Source organism: Magnolia sinica, chromosome 13 (assembly GCF_029962835.1).
Source record: "Magnolia sinica isolate HGM2019 chromosome 13, MsV1, whole genome shotgun sequence".
NCBI classification, from domain to species: domain Eukaryota; kingdom Viridiplantae; phylum Streptophyta; class Magnoliopsida; order Magnoliales; family Magnoliaceae; genus Magnolia; species Magnolia sinica.
Window position 1 is genome coordinate 14,764,708 of NC_080585.1, and position 23,995 is coordinate 14,788,702.

The following is a 23,995-nucleotide window of genomic DNA, read 5'->3' on the forward strand; positions in this document are numbered from 1 at the left end:
CCCGATTTAAGGTTCGATGGTCTGGATCACTTCTGTCGTCGACCGGGCCTTTTCTGATCCATCTTGACCATGTAACTGTCTGCGACCCGCTCTACATCACCAAACAACCCTTGGTTTTTGGGCTGTGGTCCATCCATGTGGCTGCCCATCAAATCAACAATTCTAATCGTGGTCCATCCATGTGGCTGCCCATCAAATCAACAATTCTAATCGTGGTCCACAAGTGCCACGTCATAGTACTTATGGTATTTCTCGAGGCACGGAGTGTAGAAAGATACTTACCAAAACCAAACAGGATTAAATCCCCAAAAAATTCAGTATATCAAAACCAAACTTCAAAGGCTTAGATTAAAGTACGCTATCTATAACAACTTAAGTTACATTTACTGAAAAAAACGAAAAAAAAAAAGAAAAAAAGAAGAAGCTCGCGAAACTGTAATTCTAGTATCTATCATCTTCACTGTCGCCTGGGGTGGGCCACTTTCAATGAGAGGAGGTTGCCGTTTCATACGGTCCAGCTTGTCTTAGTAACTAAAACATCATAAGAATAGAGAGTTAAAGTAAAAAATAAAAATAAAAATAAAAATAAAAAAAACAAGGTAAATCAACTAATTATAGATGATCAACTGATGGGGCCCACATGCAGAAATGGTTGGATGATCCAAACCGTCTTTCTTGTCACTATTGTAAATAGGCCATTGTCCAACAATGATGCCTAAATGATGAGCCGTGAGAAATTTCTTTCCAATGGTTCATCTACCATAAAACAAAGAAGTTGGACGGTTCTAATTATACAACTGCATCCGCATAAGGGTTTCAGTACCTGGAAATAAGTTTCGAGCTTCTTTCTCAAAGTAGCATGCTCCTTTTTTATTTGCTGGAAAGTCTTAAGGCATCTGCGTGCGTGCATGCAAAGGCAATAGGTACAAGTTAAGGAAATTCTCATGGATGGCTAGGATGGAGAGAAATTGGGCTTGACACGGTATCTTTCGGTCTCAATCGTCTATTGAATGGTCATGATCCACGATTTTGGCATAATGAATTCAGAATAGTTATATATATATATATATATATATATATATATATATATATATATATATATATATATATATATATATATATATAAAGACTGTAATCAGAAAATGGGAAATGAAAGAATGAAATGAAATATGCATACCCTTCTCCATTTCCTTGCTGGCAATACTCCCTAAAAAGTGTGCACTCGTTCTTCACCCTCAGAGCTCCAATGCTGTCCCAAAACAACCCATAATGTTATGTGTTATATTCACCACGCCATAGGAATATTACAAAGATAATCACTTAAACTTGATGTGGCACAGAGTTCTAGTAATCCAATCGTTCATCTGGTGGGTCCACTATGGACGGGTCATGGCCCAAAAATATTGCCCATCTGACCTATATATATCATTCGCATAGATAACGAGACAATGAATAGAGCAAAGGTCCACATTCAACTAGAGAATGTCCACCATTTGGGTTGTCTGATCAGTACAGTTTTCGGTCATACGAAAAAGCCAGAATGCTAGCAGTTTGGGACATCGTGTGACTCTCATGTGCTTCACAAAAACACTAGTGTTATGGGAAAAACCAAACTGACCAGCAAGATGGGACATATATACATAATGATGGAGGCGATGTTGGCAAAAAATCTACAGACCAAACTCCTTGAGCCATCAACATATTGACCACCTGGGAAAGTCAAGCTGAGCCTCCATGCTGAACTGGTCGAGTTCGGAACTTGGTAATAAAACTCATTGACCGAACTGATGATCCTCATGACCTCGACCTCAGACGAAAAATGCCCAGAAAAAATCCTGTATCATACTATGTCAGGATTGATCCGACAATATTCCAACCGAACATCAATCACACTGATCAAGATGGAATCGAAGATATTTTCAAAAGCAGATTCCTACTTCAATAAGGACCCATCCAACATATTTGATAGATCATCTAAGATATGCAGATTGTTTAAAGAACCTACAAATATATTCCCTGCCTTGGGAAAAAGGTACACACAGAAACAATTTGGCCACACCTACTCCGGTTTAAACCTACCTGCCTTATGCATCAGATTATCCCCGGCTACACCCGGGACTCTCATTACCCTTTGTCCTTCACTAGTGCAGGTACCCAATAGCTTACAGGTAAGGCTGTGGGTTCATCCATATCCAAGCGATAACAACTAGTTTTATTACTACTGCTACTAGTTGTTGTTGTAGTTACCTTGAACTGCTGCCCTTGAATTTGTGCATGTATGCATCCAGCTTCTTAAAATCCAGAGGGGTCTTCTCCCTACAAAGGAAATTGCAAAATGCAAATTACTTAGGATGCGTATGGTTTCCCCAAATATCATGATATTTCAGGATTATTTTCATGACATTTTATGATTAAACAATCTAATTTGGTGCACATTTTCATGATATTTCATGAAATTTGTACAACTAAGCAAACCATTTTAACTAGTTGGTAGAGTATTATCTGAAAAGCAGACAAGGCTTTCAACAGGCTGGGCCTCAGCCAAACAAAATCAAAATTTTGACTAGGCGTGGCCCAAACAGCTCAAAATCCGGGCAAAAGCCAGCATTGTGCCTGTCCCCTTGACAACCCTTAAAAGTATAGGTTGGCAATGGGCAGCCAACCCACCCAGCCTGATGAGACCGACTCAGATTTGGACCCATAAATGGGCCCATGGGCTAGGTTGGGTTCAAGTCATTTTATCCAGAGCCGGCCCAACTTCATTTCTGCGCGTCTTACCTCGTCCAGGTACGTCATTCTAATCCTAGGAAAGACATGCATCTTGAATGTAGACTGCTGATTTGGCTCATATGTAGCCGGCCCACTTGATTAATGGATGGGTTATGAACCTTCGAGTGAGAATTATGGTTTTTATTAATTTTTTGGTGGGGTTAGGTCAGGTCTGGCACAGGCCTAACCAATTTTCTAGGAGCCAAGGCTTCAGCCTACTGTGCTAGGCTCATGCTAGACTTAGCCTGGGCTCGATCCTTGGATCATATGTGTCGGGCTGGGCCTCCAAACCTGGCTCATTGCCACCCCTATACTCAGAAACAATTTCAAAGGATTCCATTCTAATAGAACTTACACTGCTGCCTCAATGTTAGCTATGAATTTAGCTGAATCCTTGAAGAACAAGGTTACAACTTCCTCCACAAAATTAGGATTTGTATCATCTTGCAACTCCTCCAGCTGAAGAAACTGCCCATCCAGATAACCCTGCAACAATGCCAGATTTGATACATGTCAGTGTCAGAGTACATGAACAAAGGGCCATGTCATCATCCACCCATGTTCTTCCACAAGGCTGTCAATGATGTGTGTCCTGTCGAGCTTCAGGGCCTGCCATCATAGGCTGGACCTGGGCTCAAATCAGGCTTAGAAGCATGACCTGGGATTGATTTAAAGGTTTCACAAATAAGCATTAGATGGAGTCTTTTCCCATGGCCCATTTGCTTTGGCTTACTTAGTCCCATGACCCATTAAAACTAAGTCCAACCTCTAATGGACCGATCCCGTAAAATCATTTGGGGCAAAAATCAGATCCATTCATTAGATGGGCACAAATGTGCAACAATTCAGGCCATCGTTTGTGCATTAATTCCAACTATGCAGTTTGCCTGCGTAAGGGACAATACTAATTTTTTCATGATGTGATTCTTATGTTGTGACCCACATTTTCAACGGCTAAGATGTGCTATTCAAAATAGGCATAAACTACTTTAGGCCAATGGTCTAACTGGGTCCATTCATCATTGGCTAAGGCACTGAACCTGGATTTCAAGTCAAAGCCGGCCCCAAGACCAAGTTTAGGGGCCCACTGCAGAGGATTTGACTCTCATACTTCAGAATTTCGGCTAGTTTCAAGATTTAGAGGATGCTTGTATCTTTCCTTATTCTCTGATCTTCTTTTCTTAATAAAGTAGCTCATGCACGAACATACACGCATGTGGATGCGCACATACACCATGTGTGTGATGGAAAGTTGAAGCATGTGCCGCATGGCAATGAACTAATCTTAAAAAAATCAGGTACAATTCACTTGGCCAAGCAATCACATCATGGTGGTCCATCCGTCAAACAAATTCTTTTATTTTGCATATATGAGACTTGTGGACCCTTGATTTTTAATAGATGGTCCACTTCATGACGAGTAATTTTCATGAATTTGAAGGACAGAAACTATCTCCTTTGATAAAATAAAAAATTAAAAACAACAGAGATAGGTAAAAGGGAAAAGGAAAATAAAAAATAAAAAATAAAAAAAATAGTGAAATTTGTATTGCTGCATGTGTGCATGTGTGTGGATGAATATGGAAGGTTAATGAATGACTCATGGAAATGAACTAATTCTTGCCGGCACTTCTCTCAAAGGACAGGCTCAATTCATTTGCCATCCCTATAATTGAAAAGGGAAGCCATCAAAGCGACGAATCGCGGACCCACTCAAGAGGTCTAGTCAGTGACCTCCTATGAGAGGTAACGTGATAGAATGTCACATGGGCATGGTTTAATTATTTTCACATGTGTAAAATCCTCAGTCTCTAATTTGGTGGGTAAGAGAGGAAAAAGGCATTAACCACTAGAGTCATGAAATGGCACCCTTCATACCTACTAAAACAAGAACAACCTGGCCCACCAAAAGCTTAAAAACCAACGAAGGTTGATAAAGTGAAATGTGGCATCCTTGGAAAATGATGTAATATCAAGCACGGCGATATGACTTTTAACCGTGACCGGCTCTGTTGTCATAATTCTAGCTAATAGCCATAACAAAATGGAGACGAAAAAAAAAAATGGAAAAATGGAAAATAACTGCTAATTTCTAAAAAACAATATGTAACATTTGAAAACGTAATGGAGTCGACTAAAATACGGTGTTGATAACAGCTGTTATTTCCATTATATGATGGCATAGTTGAGATAATAAGAACATTGTTAAGACCCAAGTTCCTAAAATCGGCCTGAATCAAAACTCAGAAGAACCACAGCCCAGTGAGCATATTGAAAAGGATACGTCCCACTGTTGATTAGCATACGGGGCCATCATGTTGTGTATATATAGTTAAAGACGCACATTCAGGCCCTTCATCTAGTCCCAGATGAAGGATTAGGCCAAAGTTCTGAAATTCAAGGGTGGAAATTCCTTCCCAGCTTTTTCCCTTTGCGCCACAAATCTTCCTAGTGTTGCTGTAAACGCAATTTATAACTATTTTTCCATAAGCAGAACTGCTGTGAGTTTTACTTAGTAGTGGAAAAAAATAAATTCCAAAGACATTTTACGGAAGAGGAGAAACCTGCTCAAAAAGGGACTTTTTTATGTAAGCAGCCTGGCGACGCAACTGAGTAATCTCTGCACTTGCCATTGTCAGAGAGAGAGAGAGAGAGAGAGAGAGAGAGAGAGAGAGCGGGGCTTGACAAAGAAGGGTGGTGGGAAATCAGGTTGAAAAGCAAAGTAATTGTAGTGAAACATACAACCCCGGATGAGTCTATATATAATGTTAGAAAAGCAAACGGGCGCACGCAATTTATGTGAATGCAACTCACAAAATAGAGAAACGTCCAAAGAAAATATGTATTCCCATCTGAAGAAATCAGATATTTATTGATTGGGAAATGCCAAAACTGCGAGAATGCTACTGGGAATGGTCTTCGTGGCACACGTGCTACCATGGTAAACCCATGAGGTATCCACACCGTTCGTCAAGCTGGGTCCCATCTTGATCATAGCCTGGTAAAAAAGGATCAGACTAGTTCCCTCATCAAGTGGGCTACATGTTTACATTGAATGTGGACCATTGATCTGGTTATGTTAAGCTGTCCATTTTTACCATGCACATGGCGATCCAGCTGGTTGGCCCGATTTTAAGGTCAGCGAATGTTCGCCATGGGGTGCGGTCTGATCAATTTCCCAGATCATACGCACAATCCACATGCTTAAACCCTGACCCTTGTGGATTGTGTTTGAGTGAATATCCATGGTAGCTCAGTTAAAGATCTCGACGGTGTGAAATAAATGGACGCGGATTGCGTCCTACCCCGGTAATCCGTCCGGGCAGGGTTCCATGGGGCCCACCGTGATGTAAGTGTTTTATCCACGCCGTTAATCGCTTTTATCAGATCATTTTTAAGGCATGGATGTAAAACTGAAGCAGGTCCACAGCTCGAGTGGACCACACTGGAGGAAGCTGCAGTGATAATGACAGCCACCGTTGAAACCTTTCTAAGGGCCACCGTTATGTTCTTTTACCATCCAACCTATTAATAAGGTCATGTAGACGTGGATGAAGTGAAAAAACAAATATTAGCTTGATCCGAAACTTCTCCAGCTCCCAAGAAGTTTTTAATGGTGGAAATTAAATCCCCACTTTGTGGTCCATTCAAGCCCTGGATCTTGCTAAGTGTTTGATTCATAACTTAAAATGATCTGAGAAAAGCGATTAACAGCTTGGATAAAACACTTACATCACGGTGGGACCCACAGAGCCCTGCCCGGACGGATTGGGGTAGTAGGACGCAATCCGCGTCCGAAATAAATGTACTTTAGATTTGAAATTTCCTCCCAAGAGAAACGTGTCATGAACTCAATCCTCTGAGATTCTTTGAAATTAAAGTGCGGAAGAGGTAATTTCCATGCAAGGATAACAGTTTAGTTAAAGTTTTTTACTGTTCATCCAAACATCTACCATGCATGATAAACCAAAGGGAAGTTGAAAATGTTTTCTAACATTTGATTGGATGGTTAGGATCTTCTATCATAGTGACCTTCTATCATAGTGACTCCGGGAGGGATGTGCAACCAAAGCTGACCTTCACTTGATGAACGGTCCAGATCAATTTTAAACCTTCTCTCTTATAATAAACATGGACTGTCTATCAAGTATATAAGATTGAGTTAACATTTTAACTGTGCATTCAAAATTCTCCCATGTATGGTAAACCAATAGTAAGTTGAAAATGTTTTCTAACAATTGATGGGATGTTTAGGATCTTCCATCACAGTGATTCTACGAGGAACGTACAATCAAAGGTGGCCCTCACTCGATGGACGACACAGATCAATTATTAAACTTTCTCTATTATAATCAACATGGACCATCTATCAAAGATAACCCGTTGAGTTAAAATTTTAACTGCTCATCTAAAATTCTACCATGCCTGGTAAACCAATAGTGGCTGAAATTTTTTCCAACAATTGATCAAATTTATAATTTCTACCATAGTTAATTACTCATATGAATGTGCAATCAAAGGTGAACCTTACTTGATGGACAGTCCAGATCAATTATTAAACCTTCTCTCTTATAATTAACACGGACTGTCTAGTTTCTTTGTCACTAATGTAGCTAATGATTAGATATATTAAAGTGTCTTTTAAAAGGGATGGACAGTAAAAGATAGGCTCCCATGATGGGCATACCTAATCAACCGGTGGACCTTCTCTATTCTCCTATCCATTGATCAGATGGTTAGGATCATCATGTCAAAGTGTATTTTAAGAGGGATGGAAAATCAAAGTGAGCCCCACACGATGATGGTCCTGATCAATTGTTAGACCTTCTCTATGGACCACGATCTAGAATAAGAAAGTATGTTGAACAAGACAAGGCGTGCATGGTGATTCTTTTCTGTGTCCACAGTGATGCATGTTGGGCACGCAAAGTTGGTGATTTTACCTTAATTATATACTAAATTAATCAAATCCCTTTACTTATTATGACCACCATTCTTAGCCAATAATCCATACAAGCCTAAAGTACTAATCGCCAACTGTTGATGGTCATCAACCCACTTTAAAATAAATCAATAGTTAAAGTTAAAAGTTAACAGTCATTAACCTCGACCAATATTGTTGATTATTCCCCACTTGTCATCGACTGTTTTGCTTATGTATTCAAAGATCACTTTTGCTCATGTGATAAACTAAACCTGGAAAGACTTTTAGATCGATTCCTTGACCACAAAGAAAATGCATCACGTCGAGTTTTTTCCAATAAGCTTGTGCCTTTTGAGTTGAAGGGAGAATAGATTAAGCATGTTTCTCATCTATTAATGTCATACATACTCCTAGCATATATTATTAGGGGTAATTTGGCACAAGGATACGAGGGGTTTAAGGGGATTTCAAATTTCCTATATGTTTGGCACCATAAAGTAATTGAAGGGTTTCCAATCCCCTCAAAGAAGAGTTTGAAATCCAAGGTGAAAGATTACCCGATTACATCTAAAATCCTTCTAAGAGTTGCAGTGTAACATGTGTGTCACTAGGCTATTAATTTATTAGGCACATGGCCTATTGATGATATCCCTAAACAATCGGACTATCAATTGTATCACTATAATTACTTTAATACGATGATATGTGTCATTCAAACATTGTCTATGTAAATCAATGGTTAAAAATCGTTAGTTAGACACTTGGATGTGATCTTGTGCTTGCGGCCCATCCAAAACTTGGTATTTCATTATTATCGAATAAAGCTTATATTTGCAATGGGCTTATTATAGTGATTCTGTCCAACATTACATACTTACATTAATTAAAGATATTAAAGTTGATTTAGTAATTAAATTTAAGTCCTGTAAATATACAATGCATGGCTACTTTTGGATTGGATGGGATTATGATTTTAGAGTGCTAAACACAACATGAGAATTTTGAATCTAGGGGATTCTGAATCCAAGGGGTTTCAAATCGACGCTCCCAAACAAGGCATTAGATTTTGTCTAATGCTAGATTACTCCAAATTCATTTAAAGACGAATCCATTTTAGCTTCTAAGTAATATAGTGTTTTTGATTGATCAATAAAAGGAATTAAAAAAAGGGTTGATCCGAGATTCTTAAAACCAGAAAACCATGTCTTCCACATGCAATGTTAGCCATTGCTCATTTTATGCTTGATCACCCTTTATTTTCAGTGGTCAGTGATTTCTTATGCTATGGCTTGTGGGTAAGGTGGCTAACCATATCAACGTTTCTAATCACTCTAGCAATTTCCAAGATACCAAGTAATCAACCCTGGCTGATTTTAGGCGATCCAGTCCGTTGATCTGATAAATATTCTGTATAGTGAGGACCCCGGCGGCTGATGCATTGGCAAGACGGCCCAAACAGAATTTATGAATCCTGGTCGGTTCTGCCCAGGCTTGTGAGGGGTACCATCGTTTTAGACAATGTTGGCATCGGGGCCTTTTGTTTGCGATGTATAGTGCTCTTCGCGGTTTCTATCGGATGTTGCCTCCGATCCTCCCTGCCAGGTTTTTTTCTTTTTTGTTTGTTTGTCTACACGAGGAGTGAGACCCGGAACCTTTTGTCAGGGCCCGCTTGACAAACTGTACAGTTTTTTCTGGATCAATGAATTAGTGGCTCCGGTCCACTTTCTTGGGAAAAAAAAAAAGGGACCCAAAAAATTTCCAGACTAGAGGTCAATAATCCATTGATTAACGTTCTCAAAAATAAAACAACGGCCAAAAAAGGTAAGAGTTGATGACTATATGACTATATCTTCAAATATATGAGAGTTTTGGTGGTCCTTCATCTGAGGTGGATCTCATATGATCAATGGTCAAGATTAACAAACCTTGGGCCCCATATGTAAGAACTTGGTGCCTCAGGGCACTGTTCACGTCTTGATGGACTCTAGTTCCTCTTCTTATTTTCTGGTTATATTATAATGCTCCGCCAAAGGTTGCACGATACAGTTCAGTTTTCCATTTGTACAAGTGGGGAATTGTTGATACAATGGAACTCACCGTTGATACAATGATCCATATCCATTTGGATCTGCTTTGTGTTTGAGATAATGTCTTAAAATTAGCTGAAAAAAAAAAAAAAGATAGAGAGGATAGATATACAACATATACATCAAAGTGGGCCCCAAAGTCAGGGACTCACCTACCAAGTTGTAGACGGACTCACCTAATCGGTGCCCAAGAAAATAGGAAAGCGGATTGCTTGTGGCAGCCGGCCCAGGGAGAATATTCCTGTGGTACGATATGGCCCAATCTCTATGGAGCCCACTGAGATGTATGTATTTAATTTATCCACGCCCTCCATTCGTTTTGTCAGTTCATTTCAGGGCATGTGCCAAAAAAGATGCAAATCCGGAAGCGGTTTGGCTGCGGCCAGTAGACATCTTTAGTGCTCTGTAGGCCCCATCATAATGCATGTGTTTTATCCAAGCTGTCCACCCATTTTTCCATATCATTTGAGGGCTTGATCCCACAAACGAGGCAGATCTAAATCTCAGGTGGACCACATTATAGGAAAACAGTAGTGATTGAATGTCCACCACTAAAATCCTCCTAGGGCCCACTGTAATGTTAATTTCACATCCAACCTATTGATTAGGTCATGAAGCCCTAGGGAAAAAAGAAAAAAAAGTATCGACTTAATAGAAAACTTTTGCAGCCCCGGAGAAGTTTTGAATGGTAGGCGTTCAATGAACACTTTCCCATGATGTGGTTCACTTGAGATTTGGATTTACCTCATTTTTTTATCTCACGCCATAAAATAATCTCAAAAAATAGATGGACGGGCGTATATGAAACACATATGTCATGTTGGGGCCCATGGAACACCGAGTTGCCACTGGCCTCTGGTAGCCTCACAAGCCAAACCGCGTCCTGCATATCCAAAGGTCAAGTACCGCGCCACATAAAACAACGGAGTTTGAAAGCCTACATCGGAAAACTTGCAGGTCCTGCCACTGGCAAACCGCTTCCAGAAAATAGGAGGTGGATTTCCTGGTAAAGCCTTTTCACATAAGGATCCTGCGTTCGAAACCTAGGTGGGGCCACCTCTATGTTTGTGAGATATCCCAACGTGAATGTCAGGTGACGTACTCTCTCTTTTGATTGGAAAAAAAATACGGTCCTTACTCATGTTGATAGAATCGCAAGAGTTTCAAGTCGAGGTCAAAGGTTGGAGTACCCATCGTGGTGAGTGTGTGTGAAGTGTGAGTAAGAAGATAAATAAATAAATAATTAGTAGAGAAAGTTCTGTGGTTGCATGCACACGGCCTCTCCTGGACGGCCATGGAAGGCTACTAAATGCATCATGGAAATGAACTAATTCTTGCCCGTGGGCCCTCCCTGTAGTTGAAAAGGGGAACCAACGAAGTGATATCCTGGAGACCCGCTGCAGAAGTCCAGTCAATGGGGCCTGCCATTAAGGGTAAAGGGATGCTGAAATCGGCATTGGTAAATCATTTTCACGTGTGTAAATGGCATTGGAGAATGCGGAATCCTCTCTTATCTTTTTTTATTGGGTAGGAAATTAAAGACAAAAGGCATTAACCACCTCAGTCATGAAATGGCACCCTGGATGCCTTCTAAGACAAGAATAACCTGGCCCACCAAAAGCTGAAAAACCAACAAATGTTGACAAAGTGAAATGTAGAGTCCATGGAAAATTATATAACATTAAGTACGGCGTTACAAATTTTACGGCTAATCGACATAACCATCATAACTCTTATAGCCATGATGAAATAAAGAACCAATAAAAAAATAAAATGAAACAATGGAAAAGGTCACACCCACTACAAAATAACTGCAGATTTCTAAAAACAAAAAGATTTAATATTTGAAAATGTAATGGAGTAACATTTTTTAACAATGTAAATAAGGATGTAATATTAATGATGTCATCGATCAAATCTGGTCAATCCCGTTCCACCTTCTATGAGCCACTGAATACCTATGTTTTAATGGAGAATAACAGGACACCGGGGCGTCGATTGTGGCCGAGAACCCTCTGATGCCTAATTCAAATAAAATGACTCAAAGTAGGTGTAGTTAGAATCGGGATAGTTGTGTACCTTCCCTTTCAGTGGTGCAATGTATTTATAGGTATTGTTAGGTGACTTGTGTATCTGAGTAGATCTGTAAGATATGATGGAAGGGCCAATATTGGAATTGGAATCTGTTCCCGAGTATTCCTCTGATTATGCCTCGGTTTGCATGATCTTAAGTTAATATTGCATTGGGCAGTCTTGCTCATATATGGTACGAGATTCTCTCTAAATATTTCTATTCCGAGCTCAAGGTCGGCATCCGAGGTCAACGTTGGCATCTGAGGTCGAGGTCATAATAAGAGGTCGAGATCAACATTTGGAATCGCGGTCTGTTGATGAGCCATTTCTCCGAGCGGGGTTAACTGATTCTGCTCGGTTATTAAGGGTGTGTTTGGATTCACATTTTGGTTGTATTGTATTGTATCTGGTACTGTTCATGTATATGTTGGGCGATATTCAGAATACATCCAGCGGAGACGTGCCACTAACCAATGTTTGGATAGGACGTATTACTCTAGCATGTATACAATTTCATGTCAGATCAATGTTTGGAAACGATTGGATATGGTCACACGATGTATATACGTGCATGTAGTGGGGCTCACTCACTGTTCCATTGAATGATCTGAGTCGTTCATTCACTTCAGAGGGTGGGCATTACCCTTGCCTAGGTGTCCTTTTATTTCTATGCAAATTATTGTAGAATCTCAACCGTTAAACATGAAATGGATGGCGGAGTAAACACCCTCATGAGCCACGCTGATTTCACTCCAAAAGCACTCCCTTCCGGATGGTTTTTCATCCTAAATCCAATGGGCGGAGTGGATTTTCTAAGAAGCTTCAATAAGTGGGCCACCAAACTTCACAGAGTCGTCTTTTCGTTGTGGGCCACTATCATGCAGTAAAAGGTGGATCTGAACCGTTCATCAGGTAGAGAGAGAAAAACCCATCAAAAACATGTTGACCTTTCATGGCCATGTACTTCCTCATGATCGCTACAATGATCAAAAGAAGACCGTTCGGCTGTTGTTTCAGCTTGATTGTCTCAGTGGGCCACATCATCAGATGATCAAAGCTCACCATTTATAGTTTAAATTTCGAGGGGAAGATGATGGACGGTGTGGATTTGTCAAAAGACGGTCATACTGGGCATTACCAGCAACACAGTGAAAGAAGAAAACGCTTTCCTCCTGTTTACGTCTGACTGAACGTCCAGCCGGTTGCGCTGTACAATCCCATCGATGATGCAAAATGGTTCTCGGGCATATTCGTGCGCATTGAATGCGTCGCCTGTCGTTCGTTTCCAAATGAGGGACATGTCCCATCAACCCCACTAATACGATACTATACACTCGAAACCGTGAATCCAAACACACCCTAAGTTTCCTTGCTCAGCTCAACTTCCCTCATTGTAAGTACTTCGGTAATTCAGATCATTTGCCCTGATAGTCTTTTTGCCACTTGCCTCATATATCAGGTCAGCTTGATTTTTACCCATAACAATTGAGATAATCGCACCCATTACCTAACAGATGCTTTTTGTGCGAATGACATTTTCTTGAAACAATGAAAAAAATCACCATTTGTTAACTACATGCAAATGGAGCGTACACCAGTGGTACTTTTCAGTGCATATTTAAGCAGCTAGAGGAAGCCTAGCTACTTCTCCCCCTTATAGCATCCCATATAATTTCTTTTGTTCTAAAGCCCCTGCTGCCCATTGCATAGCCCTGGAGTTGGTTGGGTTTTTGTGAGGCTTTGTTCAACTTTGTACTGGTTATTTCAGAGATCCTTAGCCTTGCTTTCTCTTTTATCTTTTTATAGTTGCTTTTTGGGCCCTTCTTGTATAGGCCGAATTAGGCAGTGTCTTAGGATAAGTGAGGCTCATTTCTTTTTGTCGTGCCCAACCAATTTCTTGTAAAGCCATTTGTTGATTAACCAAGTTACATGTGGAGTGCTACCGTTGTCTCGTGGAAATCAAAGAAAATAAAGTAAGAAAGGACGTGAAATAATGAGAAGAAGAACATCGTTTTCCTCAAATAATTAAGGTCTTGCATCCACAAGGGTAGTTCTTGAGTCCACAAGAATTAAGAAAGAAAACTAAAGTAATTTTATTGAATAATGTGTATATAATTTTCTTATTACATCACTAATAAAGAAAACTTAAATCCTAATCTAAAATTATCCAAAAGAGTAAAAATTTCTCCAACATTTAATCTGCCAAAAATAGAAATGTCTGAATAAACCTTATTGAAACACTCCCGACATTATTACAAACAACTTCTAAGAAAGACAAATACTAAAACTACAAGAAAAAAAAAATACTATGAAATCAAAAAATTTCTGAAAATAGAAAAATAAAATTCTAAAAATCACTGTGTTGAACCAAAGGGGTGCATTTTTTAGTGAAACGGATTAATCCAGCTAATGTAACAAGTCAATTGACCCCTGAAGCATCCTTACATAAAGATCAAAATGTTATGCATTTCGTGATGATAGTCGGATCAAAAGTTATGGTTGATATATGGTCCACACTTTGAACTATAATTTCTCCCTACCTAGACTGAATTTCTTCAAACTAGACACGCCCGGGGCTAAGTTACACCATGCCCTATGTCAGATTGGGCTCGGATCTTACAGACTATTTCCACTTTTGTTTCGAGTACTTTTGGCCCAATCAAAGTAAGATTGTATTCACGGCCCGCTCTACATCATAAGCATAATGTATAGCTCATTTCATGATAGAGTCAAAACTAATTACTTTAGATGCAACTAACGAGGAGACATAATGGATAAAAACTACATTATTATATATATCATTTTTGTGAAACTAGTATTACATATATTCATAAATTCCAACAATGTAACTATCATAAAAAAAACTAATAACAAATGTTATAATGAAAAATTCAGACAAATATATCTGAATCATACCTGTGTGAGACAACTATTGAAAAACAATGCAACAACTCTTGACTTTACAAGATACTAAGAAAATATAGTGGCTCTAATGATCAAGGAGAATGTTTGGAGAATTTTGAGGAAGATGAGACTTAGCCAATTGAAAAATGAATTACCAAAAATAACAACCTAACCTAAAGATTGGAAATCCTAACAATTAAGTTCAATAGAAAAATAAGTTTTCATGTGATTTCTAGTCAAATTTATTATATGTTGGAAGAAAGATTATTTCTTTGAGTCCCTCTCTATTGTGTACGTAATGTGAATCTTTGAAATGGATCAAGGTTGGGTGTATCTCTTAATGAGTTTATAGATTTTAAAGTGGGTGATAGTTGCTACAGAGAGACCCTTTTGTAAATTCACATATATGAATGTAGAAGTGAGGCCACTTCCTATAAAAATTGGGCTAACCGAAATATTGGACATGGTCGTAATATGTAGCTCTGAATACTTTATAGACACTTAAAACTACCATGTGTCATATACAATCTACATTAAATAAATTTAATTCAAGTCTTGGCTTATTAATTTTCTTGTGGTCCAAACACGTTTCACTAAGTGAGGTTTAAGACAATTCATCACAATCATATGGACATAGTAGCAATTTGTCATGCCCAGTCTTTTATTATTTAGAAATAAGTGAAGGATTTTTGAAGTATTTAAATAAATAAATAACATTGGTAAATTTTATTATTTTTTATTTTTTGCAAAGTGGCCTTTTTTCTTTTATTATGCAAACGTTTTGTCTCATATCAAATAGGATGAAAAATTATGAGGCGTTTACAAAAATTTTCTCATAACCTTTTGAAATATGTTACATTATATGCTAACATGCACGTGTACCCAAAGCCAACCTAAAGGAAAAATCAGCCCCAAAACCAATTAACAAGAGGATCATCAGACCTCAATACTTCTCTAATGTGTGGCACACTCTCCTTAAATGCACGACATTACTTCATGCATGAGACACATGTAATCGTATCGTGGTGGGATCAAGACTCTCGCCATCTTTAAATAACGGCTTTATCTCTTTGGCTTATCACAACTCAACAAAATTCTCTCATCAAAATTTTCTTCTTTTTGGGCATGCAAAGAAAGTGTCTGTGTGTGTGTGAAGTGTGGCGCACTCTCCTCTAAGGTGTCACGCAACTTCATTCGTAAGATGCATCTAATCATGTTGTGATAGATCAAGACTCCCTCTCTCTGTCTTTATCTAAAAACTGTCTCTTGGATTTTTCACAACTTAAAAAAATTTCATTCTCAAAATCTCTCTTCTTCTCTCTGGGCATATTAATAAAGTATATTGTTATTATTAGTGTTAGGTTTCAAGCGGCCTATGCACATTGTCAAAACCATACATTAGGCGATTGTATCCAACATGCTATAAACCTACTGCATCAAAAAAATTCTACTAAGTGGTGTGAATTATCTCAAAGAGAGCAATGGAGTTTGTACGTCGTTGAACAAGAAAACAACTTCTTCGTCAATTGAGATTCCTGCTTTCACAATTGTCCAAGAAGGTATATCAGTACATATTTTACTGATGGATTTTTTCATACAACCACCTTCTTTTAGTGTCAGGCCTAGCACTTCAGATATAGAGTATGCATCCTCATACGTGAGTTACAGTCCATGACTCGTACACTAAGTACACATAAATTTACCCATCATACAATTATTAAGTAGCACAATTACATGTATTTTAAATTATCATCACATTAACATTCATATACCCAACTATTTCCATTTCACTTATTACTTATTAATACTTCATCTATAACATTCTCATTCATAAAATTAACTATCAAAATCAGGCTAAGTCCACCCATTTGGGACTTTATTCAACTAAAATAATCAATCATTGTCTAATAAGATCGTGACTATAAATATATTTTAAATTGAATCATATTATCAGTAACTAAAATGAATGTAAACTAAAATTCCTAAAGATTAATCGTATAATCAATTCAGTCGTCTAATGCAGTGAGCTCGTCTTCCGCCAAATATTGTCAATGGTCTTGAGTTCCATCCACCAACACAACCTCATTTTCCTGCACTTAATTAGATCGTCATGCATCCATCTTTACATTAGTTGGATAGGCTAGTGAGTAAACCCAGTATGATTCATATATCGCATAATATAAGATAGCACAACCAAACCATATTATATGTATGGAACATGAGCATGAATACAAGGATTTCATGAGATGCATGCCAAGTGGGATGATCGTCCACTTGCTTAGGTTAAATATCTGTCAACCTGAAAATTGTATACTTCAGACAACCACCGTAGATAGGCATGAGTAACCTGAACCCGACAGACATCTCCTATATAGGCATGGGTAATCACACATCTAGTCTATGAGTAAGCTTCCACTATTGTGGGCATTTTGAACAAACCTACCAAGCATAACCATTCAAAGAGATCCCCTAGGAACTTAAGGCACAATATATGCATGCATTCTCAATGGATATATGTAATGTATACTCAATGTTTATGTATCAATAGGTATAGTCAACTATATACATATCTCTCTGAGATTAAATACAGATTCATAATATCAATGATTGGCATATGTTCATGTTTAGCATTCATCAGAACATTCCAAGGCATATATCATAAAGCAATTGTCATAATTATACAACGTTAAATAATCATACAACAACTATATTAGTTAGAACAATCTCAACCATTAAATCATCTATCTTAATCCTGTAAATATGAGACACATTGAGATTAACTTACCTATTTGTGATAGGGTTGAATCCTTCGAATAATTGAACGCATTGGAAATTATATTCCAAATCCCTATTAAAATAATTTAACATACCATAATTCAATCATATTATTCTAACAAGTGGGGTCCACCTTTGATCCAAACAAGATGACCTAACATCAATTTTAAATTTTAAATTTTAAAAATAACAGGGACTGTCGATCAATGCAGTGAATTGATCAAGATAACTCGAGGGACCTCGATCGATCTTCCGATCCTCGCCCTTGGATCGATAAAATCCAAATTTAATTCTCAATCTTTGGATACTTTTGGCCATTCTCAATCGATCAAACCCTGCTCATCGATCGATCGAGCTTGGTCGGATTAAATCAGCTTGCTCGCTAGAAAAATTTGATCGTCATCAATCAAATGAGTTTGATTGATCGAGATCGCTCGAGGATCTCCTCGATCGATCGAACCTCGAGTTCGATTAGTCGAACCAAGTTACGAATTTGGAATTTTAGTTGCTAGACAAAAATCAACACTCTTCAATTGATCGAACCCTTCGATTGATTGATCGAAGTCGGATGGGTTTTATCGGCTACATGAACCACTTTTTAAAATTTTCTAGGGTTCCTACTCCATCTCTCATGCTTCTATAAACTCAATCAATATAAGGGTTTGACCTAATACTAGCTATTGATTTCCTCTTAACGAAAACTAGAAAAATAGCAAGTTCAGATCCATAATAACTGATTTCTAAAATCGAAGTGTTTTTACAACATTATTTATTACCGAAAATACTTTCCATTTATCGTTGTGAGGAATTCACTCGTCATATCAATCTAGAATTTGAGGCTCTACACGGTTTGGCATTAAGATTCATAGGTCTAATTTTTCCTAGACCAAGGCGACCGGAAATACTAAATTTCACTTAAGATTTAATTATTATTATCAAAACTTCTCCATAAATCAAAACAACGAGCGTAGTGCTAATTCACCACATTCATTGGTTAGATCTAGGTTTCTGAATAAGGAAAACGAAAAATTAAAGGAGAAATTAATGAAAACTTACCAACAGAGGCTCCTCTTTCGCAGGGCTTCTCTCCCTCATGTGGTTGCTCTTTTGGGCTTAGGGTTTTCTACAAAAATTTCATGGAGATCTTCTCTTTAAATAGAGGGAGGGCCCTAATTTTTCCACCAGAATTTTATGGATTTTAGCAAAAGCAAAATTCTTGTGGTATTAGGAGTCAATCCCCTAACCTATCCCTCTACCAAGAGTGGTCCTACTAACTAAGCTAAGTGCTTAGTTTTGTTAATGAAAGAAAAAATAAATTATTAATTTGTTTATTTAATCAAGGTCTCAAGTGAGTCATAAAAATCATGACCGTTACATTTAGAACTATCCACCGAAAAAATGCGTACTTTTAAAATATTCAATGTAACATGCCTCACGTTTATAAATATGGTGGAAAAAATACTTTATTTGACTTTGATTAATGATCATTGATGGAAAAGCACATTTAACATGTTAAAAAGTTGAATTTGCCCATATGAGCTTTCATTTTAATGGTTATACCCCCATTTCAAGGGGAATGGTATGCAGGAGATTCGATGGGGCCCATTTTAATGTATGTGTGTAATCGACATTGTCCATCTATTTTTTCATCTCATTTTAGGGCATGAGCCCAAAATTGTGGCAAACTTGAAATGCAAGTGGGCCCTAGGAAGGTTTCAATAGTGGGTTTCAATTGTTAGGGAACCGCGAAAGCATATAGAGATGAATTAAGCAAAGTATTCCAATCGCAGCAATCAAGCCAAATCACAAACACTCTAAAGTTAATGTGGAAAAACTCTTTTGGAAAAAAAAACTACAGCATAAAACGACAAATGAGCACTATGAAAGTAAAAAATTGCAAGAGATGGAGATTACTCGATTCGAACAAGCCTCGAATCACCCAAGCTACACCCTTGAAACTCTAAGAATGAATTAGAAGGCTCTTGATACCCCATATTTCCAATTACACCCATATATATAGCTCTAGGTGAATCACAATCGAAATAAGAAACAAATCCTGCACTTATGCAATTCTGCGTAATTTTTGCGTGATCGTTCGATGGCACCTTCAATGACACTTCAATGGCATCGATAGACTGTCGATGGCATCAAACATCTTCAATGTCATCGAACAAAATACTAAAACATTCCAGCGATTAAACATGGATTTTCTAGATTTTTGCGATGGCATTTCGATGGGACTTCGATGCCATCGACAGCTTGTTGATGGCATCGAACCATTTAAGATGTCATCAAGCAGGACACTAAAAGTGTCTAGCAACCAATTGTGAAATTCTCAAAAAATTTTGATGACATCGAATTGTCATCGACAAACATTAGATTTACATATTTAAGATATCAATCAACATCAATATCCCAACCCACTATTTCATTTAGTTTAGTCCACTTGCACTTAGGATCTACCTCGTTTTTTGCTTATGACCAGAAACAATTGAAAAAATGGATGGATGGGATCGATTAGACACATACATCATGGTGGGACCTAGGAAGTTTTCAATGGTGGGCATTAATATTCTTATTATTTTGTTTGTTACAATCCACCGGCGGTGGGATCTGCTTTATTTATTGGCACATGGCTTAATATGAGATATGAGATAGCAAAACAAATGGACGGCATTGATGATCACACACATACATCATGGTTGGCCATAAGAAGTTTTCAATGGTGGTCGTGGATATAAAAGGGTGCCCATCTACATGCATATCCATGTGCTTGAGACTTGGCCAATATCTAGAGGTGGGCATTAAGTCGAGTCGAACCAGATTAGGTCCAACTCGACTCCATCTGATTTTTCCAAGAACCTGACCCGAACTCGATCTGATCCGATCCGAGACCTAGTCCAGCAAGGTTGACTTGATACGATCTGAATCCTTGATGGCCTAACCCGAACCGAGTCCGACTCGGTCAGGGAAACCAAACTAAGTCGGATCGAGTTGAGTCTGTCCGATCAATTTAGACTGGACTAAATCAAGTCGAACCAGAGACTCTCGTGCTAGGGAAAATGGGAGAGAGAGAGAGAGAGAGAGAGAGAGAGAGAGAGTGAGAGGAGGAAAATCAGGAGAGAAATTAGGAGAGAAAGGGCGGGACGCTGTAGCCGAGCCAATACCTTGCGCGGTCCACCAGCGAGCTAGGGCGGGCCACCACTCGAAAATACATAAAATAAATAAATAAATAAATAAAATTAATAAGGAACCTACCTAATCAATGGAGGAAGATGAACGGTGAAAATGTGTGACTGGTTGCAGAGTAGCCAGATTGAGATGGATGGGTGGGCGCCGCTCATTCGGGTAGAGAAAGAGAAAGGATTAGGGCTTCGTTCGGGTGAGGTGTTGAGGGTCGAATATTGCATATTATACCCCAATTATTACCTTCTTTTATGAACATAATACTGTTTAATGACATATTTTAATTATGTTTGTGTTGCAAGGTGAATTTAGGAGCCTGGACTGCAAAAGGGTGCTAAAAGCATGGAATAATGCTCTGAAATCACCAAGGCAATGGACGGACTCCAGGGGACCGAGATTGAAGAATTCACATGCCCGAGATTCTAGAAAATCCATTAGTTCATGCTGAAGAGGCCTGAAATTCGTCCAAAATGCAAGATCATAGGGTTCCCACCATCTGTTCTGCTCGAAACTTCATATATAACTTGAGGATCATAAATTAACTGTACACATAGAATTTCATCCATTGGATCCTTGTGAAAGTGGCCAAAGGATGGATCAGTCCATAAAACTCTGATTTGGGGCCCGCCTGATACCTGGATATGCTTGAAATTTGGTCTCAACCCTTCAAAATAGGTGGCAAAGTGAATGGATGGAATGGATGTCTCATGAACATTACAGAGGACCCCACCTTAGGTCGTGTGTGCATGAGCACACGTGAAGGCGCTGTGCATTAAACCAACCAAACCGGTCAAACCGCCTGTTGACCGATCCTTTCTTATGAAGGATTTCTCCGGCCTGCGAATGCTCAAACAAATCTTGCGGACGTGTTTTTATGGGCCACCATCATGATGCGATGGTCCAATCCAGACTGTCCGTGGGAATTCCACGGCCACTGTAAGCCCCGTATCCTAGACCGTACCATTCCATAGGCTTCCGCGGTCTTCCCGGTCGAATTTCGGCAACCTTCGACCCTTAACCGGTATTTGCGCGCGACCTGGATTCTCGTGCCGACAACCCGAGTCGATTCAACTCAGGACTTATACCTTAGCGACCGCATCGTCGCCGCGGTTCCGATGCCGCGACTCGCGCGCTGATGCGATGCTCTGGTCGGGAGTTGTGGGCCAGCGTTCGGTGCGAGGAAACGCCGCGCGTGCGAATCCGGAGAGAATCTCTACGAGGTGTCACATCAATCAATCAATCCCATCATGTCAAGTACACATCACCTTTCACCCTTTCCCAAGCAACCCCCAAAGTCAATAAAGCTCTTACACAACCATAACTCCTCTTACACCTTTTGCCAAAAAGTCAAAAAAAACTTCTTACACCCATCCCTCTCTCCCATCCATCACTCCATCACCCATCATTCTCTCTCTCTCTCTCCCTTACAAGTCTCTCTCTCATTCAAACTCTCTCATAGCAAATTCATACGTATGGTCCTCTCATGGTGAGAAAATTTCATTTGTGAGGCCCACCTTTCCTACCCCTTCATCTCTCATCTCAACCATCCATTTTTCATCTTCCTCCATCAAAGAGGAGCACTAGGAGCTAAGGAAGCCAAGGGAGCAAGAAGATCAAGTGGTGGGTGCCTTGATAGGGTAGATTTTTATATTTTTAAGATGGGCCAAGTGAGGCCAACCGATCAATGGTTTGGATCTCACTTTGGACCCTAAGATGTGGCCGATGGCCCACTTGGATCATCATGATCATTCTATGATGGGGCCATTCTCCATGGACCCCATCATGATGTTTATTTCCTTGCATGCTTAGGGTCATCTATACCGTCTATCTTAGTGGAGAAGGGATCTCCACCGTTGGATTTCGATTTCATGGATCCACATGTAATGGGACCCACTTGATGTATGATTTAGTGCAAGGGAGGGCCCATAGTGTCGAGGTCCCTCCATCACGCGGGTCCCACTCTATCTCTCTCTATCTCTCTCCTTTTTATATTTTATTTTATTTTATTTTTTTTGTGATGATAATGAGATTGTATGGCCCACTTGAATGGACCCCACCACAGGGTATGTATTTCATCCAAATCACCTACAAGTGGGGCCCACGTTGTGTGTAGTATCCACACCATTCTCCATGAGGTGGCCCACCTAAGCAGGGCCCACCTCTAATATATTTGCAAGGGTCCAGCGTCCAGAGACGCTGGACGTTTTAAAAAAAAAAAAAAAAGCAAATTTTAGCTTTGCAAGGGGGGGTGGTCCACTTGTGTAGGCTCCATCTTAATGCATGTCTCCAATCCATGCCGCCCATTCCGTTCTCATCCTTCTTTTAGGCGTTGAACCAAAGGATGGTGTCAACCCGAGGTCTTGGCGGGCCATACCATAGTAAATGGTGGTTTTCACCATTGGAAGCTTCCTTGATTGTGTGTATGCTGAAATATGCCCGATATTGGGCTTGTTTTGCCTGTCGTGAGGCATGGGGAGCTATTTGACGGAGTAGATCTGCAAGAGGTGGACCCCACCTGCAAAATCCATGGGAAATCAAAAAATCAAAAAAAAAAATATAAACAGCAGCAGCTGCTGCTGCTGCTGCGTCAGAAGTGCAGCAGCGCTGCCTGCGCACGCCAGCGTCCGGGCGGACGGACGTACCAGCAGCCAAGCACGGCCCTAGCCGTGGGCCCCACCTTGATGTTTATATGCCAAGACTCAGGTGGCCCACACCGTAGGAAACAGTGGGAATGAGCCCCTACCTTTGAAACCCTTTTCGGGCCCACAGAAGTTTTGGATCAGGGTGAAATTTGTTTTCACCCTTCATCTGGGCCCATGGGACCTCATCAACGGGTTGGATGAAATATAAACATTATGGTGGGCCCCACATGGAGCCCACAGTGATGTAAGTGTTTTATCTCCACCGTCCGCCTGGACGGTGGAGCCCACTGTGTGCGTGTGTGCGTGTGTTGCTGTGTGCGTGTGTGTGTGTGTGTGTATATATATATATATATATATATATACAATATTATATTATATATAATATAACATGTATAATATATATATATATATATATTATAGATATTATATCATATTTAATATAATGATGATGGGAGGCCCATCTCAATTATTTTGGCCCGTTATTGAGGCCCACTTTGATTACATGTAAGGCTCATGGGTCGAGGCCCATTTGATGTGTTTTGGGCTCATGGGTCGAGGCCCATTTGATGTGTTAGGGGCCCATGGGTTAAGGCCCGTCAAGATGTACTAGGACCTATAAGTTGAGGCCCATTTGA

At 39.5% G+C, this 23,995-nt stretch overlaps 1 protein-coding gene across 1 annotated transcript; it reads right to left on the reverse strand.

The window, feature by feature from the left end:
* Positions 1 to 223: 223 nt before the first annotated feature.
* On the reverse strand, positions 224 to 5,486 carry LOC131222935 (histidine-containing phosphotransfer protein 4-like). Its single transcript, XM_058218192.1, has 6 exons — positions 5,334 to 5,486; positions 3,125 to 3,255; positions 2,248 to 2,316; positions 1,178 to 1,249; positions 824 to 896; positions 224 to 531 (listed from the first exon to the last, which is right to left on the reverse strand). The coding sequence occupies exons 1-6, from the start codon at positions 5,400 to 5,402 to the stop codon at positions 484 to 486; spliced, it is 462 nt and encodes a 153-aa protein (XP_058074175.1). The 5' UTR covers positions 5,403 to 5,486; the 3' UTR covers positions 224 to 483.
* Positions 5,487 to 23,995: the final 18,509 nt, after the last annotated feature.